Source organism: Lupinus angustifolius, chromosome LG03 (genome assembly GCF_001865875.1).
Source record: "Lupinus angustifolius cultivar Tanjil chromosome LG03, LupAngTanjil_v1.0, whole genome shotgun sequence".
In the NCBI taxonomy this organism is placed as follows: domain Eukaryota; kingdom Viridiplantae; phylum Streptophyta; class Magnoliopsida; order Fabales; family Fabaceae; genus Lupinus; species Lupinus angustifolius.
Window position 1 is genome coordinate 23,091,105 of NC_032011.1, and position 6,059 is coordinate 23,097,163.

The following is a 6,059-nucleotide window of genomic DNA, read 5'->3' on the forward strand; positions in this document are numbered from 1 at the left end:
AACTCCTATTAATATTTTTTATTATGTATAAAAATATTGTAATAATAGTTAATTAGAAGGATAAAATAGGAAATAAGAAATTACACCATATTATGTAGTTATAAGATGTTTCGCTTTATATATAGTATAGATATAGATATATAGCTTGTATGTACCCAAAAAAATGATACACATATCAAAAATATCAATAATATATTAGTCTAGTAATATAAACTCCCATTAAATTCTAGAATTATTAAAAGGTTTAACTTTTTTTCCAAGGTTCCAATCAAATTGATTTGAGAAATGTATATATATAAAAAACCTTATCCTTAAAGTTGAAATATTATTTTAAGAATTTGACTAATAACCTCTGGATGACAAAAATTGTAAAAGAGAAATTGGATAACATGTTCATTTTTATTTTTAAGCACTTTCGACCAAAAAAATATCAAAAGTATTTTAGAGATAGAGATAAATATGCATGTTATCAAATATGATGTACAAATTTTGATCTACAACTCAAATAATAAACAATTTTAGTTATTTATGTTATGTAAAGTTTTAAAAGCCATACAGAAGAATTATTCAATTTGACAGCATAAATTGATTAATCAAAATTTGGAATTCTGTACTAGTAAAAACTGAACCAAAAGAGAAGAGCAAAGTGAAGATGGATGAGTAATATATGTATTTACTAAAATCAACTATCTTGAACAAAATTTACAAGACCAGAGAATCAGAGATACATGATGAAAGCCCTCTATACAAGAGTAACTAATCCTGAAAAACTCACATTACACACCAATTTTCCTCAAAACTACAACACTAAAAAAAAAGACAAAGATCACATGTCGTCATTCCTAACCAATTTTCTGTCTCGGCCCAATGAGAAAGTACCACTAAATTAAAAAGAAATTTCTAAAAACAGAAATTAACATTTTTATATTACTCGGATGAATCTGATTGGCCCGGGACATAGGGACATACTCATTTTGGGAAAGAGGATCTTTGTTATATATATTGTGCTATCTTGGACCTGAAAGCCTAACAGCAGAGAGATATGCATCACTATTACAATCTGATGGACCTGAAGAGTTAACCTCATCACTAGTGGACTTAAACACAGTTGAAAAAAACCTAGAGCCCATTAGAGAAGTGTGTGGTGGCTTAGGAACAGTACAAAGACCCTCTAACATTTGCACAACTTTGGTCATTGAAGGCCTCATAGACATATCTTCTTGTATGCACCATAGTGCAACTTTTATAGCAGTATGCACTCTATGATCATGACCCTCAGTTACCAACTTTGAATCCACTATATCTCTAAGTTTCCCTTCTTCCATCATCTTAAATGCATAACTTGGGAAGTGTGATTTCTCTGAAGTCTCAGAAGGGTCATAGTTTTTTCTTCCACCAATTATCTCTAGTAATACCATACCATAACTATATACATCACTTTTCTCTGATATAGCATAGTTTGTTATCCATTCTGGTGCAAGATAGCCTCTTGTGCCTCTTAGTGTTGTGAAAACATGGCTTTGTTCTCTATTCATGAGTTTAGCTAGACCAAAATCTGAAACCTTGGCCATGAAATGATCATCAAGAAGCACATTCTCTGGCTTGATATCACAGTGTACTATCTTTGAGTCACAATCTTCATGCAAATAAGCAAGTCCTTTTGCTGTTCCAAGAGCTATGTTAAACCTTGTGTCCCAATCCAACACAAATTGGCCATTGGTTTTCTTGAATATCCATTTGTCTAATGAGCCATTAGCCATGAAATCATAAGCAAGAAGTCTATGAGTTCCTTCAGCACAGAATCCTCTAAGCCTTACCAAATGAAGATGATGAATGCTACCAATGATGCTAACTTCAGCCCTGAACTCTTTCTTCCCTTGACCAATACCTTCTAACTGTTTCACAGCTAGTTGAGTTCCATCTGGTAGAACTCCCTTATAAACTGAGCCAAAACCCCCTTTACCAAGCTTCACTGTGAAGTTATTAGTTGCAGTTTCTAGATCTTTGTAGGTGTAGCGAATCGGCATACCGGTTAAATTCTCCAAGAAATTGTCATCTTCTGAATTATCTCTAGGGGAGTTAGCCAATTTTTTCTTCTTCCTGTGGTATCTAAGTCCTAAAAATAGAAGGCAAGAAATGACAAGCAATGTTAGTATAACAATTATCACAACAACTATAGTGTGCTTATTGCTGCTACTACTGCCACTTGTGCCAATTCCTCCATCACTTGAGACCTTAATGTAAGAAACAAAACCAGAATCATTGCTTGATTTTTCAAAGCTTCCTATACTGTCTAACAGAAAACAGTTCCCTGAACTTTTCTGGAAGAACATAGCAAGACATGAACAGTTTCTGTGGCACAACGTTTGGCAACCAGCAAAATCTGTTTTTGAGAAAGGTTTAAGAAATTGAAGTGCAAAGTAATTGAGTCCATCATCAGCTTTGTAAAACTCAATGGATTTTTCATTGTTATCACAAGAAGAGACAAACCCTGGTGTGCAATTGGGACCAGCAGAGTTAAGAACAGAAGGGCAGCTACACTTTCCATCCCCTATGCATATGTTATATGGATCACAAGATTCTGGTGTACTACAAGAACCTTGTGGTATTCTTGTTGTTGAAGCACCATTAGACCCACCACTTTCAAGATTAGAGAAAGTGATAAAACCATCACTTCCCAAAACTGCAATCCAAGTTGAATTTGTACCTTGATCAGCAGAGAAAATGAATTGCCATACCAAAGACTTGTTTTCATCATAGAACCTCCAAGAATTTGCATTAAGAACTGCTGAAGAAACCACATCACCATCTTTGTTTACAATTTTTCGGTTATCGGTCTGCATAGTCCAATAAGGCTGTGGAGTTTTGAAATTAGCATATAGATTCACAATGCCAGATTTGATCTCAAGAACATAGGTGAAGTTGTTAGAGCTAGGTTCACTAACAAGTTTCATTCCTTCTGTGAAGTCTTGTTTTGGCAACAAGGTATCTGTTGGATGGTTGAAACTCTGCCATATTATTGTGCTGTTATCATTCCCTAGCAACACCAAATTTCCAGTTTCTTGCAATTCCATTGAAGAAACTCCTTTGCCACTTGTATTTGTAGACCAAATCACAGTTCCACTTTTCTGTAACAAGACATTACCCTTGTCATCAAACACAAAATTGTCTGAATTGGAAACAGGAATTGCTCTATTTGCAGACCAAACCAAAGTAGAAGTAGCAACATGAACAACTCCTAGTAGAAACTTTGTAGGATCATATGGAGTGGTGATAAATCCAAAGGCAAATTCTCCACCATTATCTGACATAAGGAACTTGCCATCAATGTTAATCCAAGTCATTTGAGAACCTTGAAAACCAGGTGAAACCTTGCCAATAAATTCAACACCACCTAAACACACTTTACACAACACAAGAGTACTCATAAAATAGAAGAAAAACCATTTTTTTCCCATGGTTACTCAACAACCTATTGCTATATAGAGAGATCAGAGATACAAGGAAGAAAAGTTTGGAAATTGTAAGATAGAATTCATTAAAAGGGCAACATGGGTTTGGAACTTTCAACAAAACCAATAAGGACTATAAGAAAAAAAAGAGTAAGAGAATATGAACAAGCCTAAAAAATAGACTAACTCAAAATTTACTGTGTTGGAATCTGATTAATCCTGAATACAAGTAACAAATTTAGAAGGCTCAAAAGGGCAGAGATAAGAATGAATGAATGGAAACTCTTGGTTTGGTTTGATCTGAAGGAAGCAGAAAAAGGGACCACATGATTAAAGGTCAACAAAGACTACTAGGCAAGGAAATGTTGATTTGACTTGTATGGCCTTGGAAAAGTGAACAAGTTGCAAAGCACGTGAAGAAGTAAAGGCAATGAATGAAGTATCATAAACAAACCAGGAGCCAGTTAATATGAACTGTGAGGACAAAGGTTCTATGAAGGATGGATACATATACGTGTGTCAGATACGATACGTATCTGATACATCGACACATATTTTTTCAAAATACAGGATATGATATGTTCAGGATACGCCTATAAAATAATAAAACATATAAAATATGATAAGATTATAAGTGTAAATTAAAATATTCAAAGTAAAAAATATAATGAAAATTGAAAATCATCCCCTCCATAACAAAATTATCTTTTTTTATTTTAAAGAAAACAATTATATCTTATCCTATTTTATTGAAAACGAATCGAATATGTGTCTTGATATTTATTTATTTTATTTTTAATTTTTAGATACTCTACGGACATGTATCATTCGCGAATCCAAACGTATCCGTATCAGATACTTATCGGATACCGGCACGTAAGAGTGTTTGATGAATCTGTGATTCAGAGCAAGGATATATGAACCTAGTCTCACTTTTTAGCTAAATATGTTTCAAAGTGGTTTTGCTTCTGTCATGTTTATGAAACTTTTTTTTTTTTGAGAGACTTAAGATCTTACTATTAAGGTTCCCTTTGTCTAAGGTAGGTTACTAGGTTATGAAAAAACATGGTGATAAATATTATGTTTCTCTTCTTCTCCTTCTTATACCATTTTTTATTACATTTTTGTACGGTTCACCATTTGACGAATGCTATTAGAAAAGATGATAGAATTATGGACAGTAAGTCGAATGAAAACCAATACAATTTTTATCATACTGAAACTTAGAGTTCAATATTATTTATAATATAACATTGTCAATTGTTACCTATGTAGCCAATTATATCTAATAGACAAATTATAGTTATATTGTTTGACGATTTAATGGATCTAATAGTACCTCTACTTCTGTTCCATCTAGAAAATCAAAATATATATTATTTTAATTAGTTTAATACTCAACATCAATAAGGAACTTAAGTTAGGAAATTGGCATTAACAAAGTGACACAAGCCTTCATTTTAACAAGAAACATTAGAATAATCAGCACAAAAAAAAGATATCATATAGTGTCATGCACACATACGAACTACACAATGAAAATTTTGATTATAATCAGAATTAGTATTTATTAATTATTATTATTAACTTCTGGAAATGAAGCTAGACGCATCAAGTGTTAAGAAGATTATGCACCCATAAAAAAGGTGTTAAGATTGGTAGTTTTAAACTTTTAATTATTAAGAAAAAAGTGGATGATTTTAATAAGAATAATAAATTGATAGCTAATGGCTGGTGAGGAAGGTGCAACCGCTAAGAGTGCATTTATTACTAAGATGAAATAGGAAATAAAATAAAATAATGCCTAGTTCCACAAATGTGACAAAAGAGTCCAAGTTTGTGAAAGAAACATGTAATGCAATCCAATTTCAATATTTATCAGAAAGGATGGCAACTGGGTGGATCAGACATACATAAGTATTATTTTCTCGATTTTAAATATGCAATATTTGTTAGTACCCAAATGAATAGTGTGTATTTATGACTATCTAATGAGTTTTTAATTTTAATTATATATTTATATATTTTGTAATAATCAATATATAAAAATAATAATTACATTAATAATACATCTATATGTAAAATTTATGTTTAAGAAATAATAATAAAATAGATAATATATAGTTTTAAAATAATAATAAAAAATATAATATATAAGAAAATTAATTAAAAATTAATTTATAAATATGTGAGCAATCATGGAGCAGATATCATAAAACTCATTCTTATTTATTAGTTATTATTACGGATACTTGTAGTAGATGTTTCTAAGAATACCTATAAGTTGGGTTTTTTGTCATCCCTAATGGTGAATGATGCAGTAATAATATAAAAAATGAAGATGATACATCTCATACTAAATTCTCCTACAAATCCTTATACCTACAAGATAGTGGCATGTTACAAAGTTAGATTTATTAATGATTGATTTATAAGTGATATATGTCACTCTCTTGTGAGTAGAATGATTTAGTATGAGAATATAATATTACTATCCAACAAAATTTTAGTCAATGTATACATTTTTGTCACTTCTCTCTAAAAAGATGTATTATTATTGGTGAGAAATAGCTATGTCGTTATTTTTCATTGTTTAATTTAATTGTC

The 6,059-nt window shown here is 31.4% G+C and overlaps 1 protein-coding gene and 1 long non-coding RNA gene across 3 annotated transcripts; one reads left to right on the plus strand and one right to left on the minus strand.

Moving 5' to 3' along the window:
* On the minus strand, positions 648–3,600 carry LOC109343739 (G-type lectin S-receptor-like serine/threonine-protein kinase SD2-5). Of its 2 annotated transcripts, none has more exons than XM_019582191.1 (2): positions 996–3,600; positions 648–827 (listed from the first exon to the last, which is right to left on the minus strand). In XM_019582191.1, exon 1 carries the CDS (start codon positions 3,456–3,458, stop codon positions 1,008–1,010), a length of 2,451 nt encoding a protein of 816 aa, XP_019437736.1. In that variant the 5' UTR covers positions 3,459–3,600; the 3' UTR covers positions 648–827; positions 996–1,007. The 2 variants fall into 2 exon arrangements, with proteins under 2 accessions (XP_019437736.1, XP_019437737.1); XM_019582192.1 differs by having other exon boundaries at positions 648–824; positions 993–3,600.
* LOC109343740 lies at positions 3,846–4,500 on the plus strand. The gene is made up of 2 exons (XR_002107250.1): positions 3,846–3,940; positions 4,365–4,500. It is a non-coding gene; the product is annotated as an uncharacterized LOC109343740 (long non-coding RNA).

Excerpts from the sequence above, each read along its gene's own strand:
- LOC109343739 (XM_019582191.1), bottom strand. The coding sequence starts at position 3,458 with ATGGGAAAAAAATGGTTTTTCTTCTATTTTATGAGTACTCTTGTGTTG.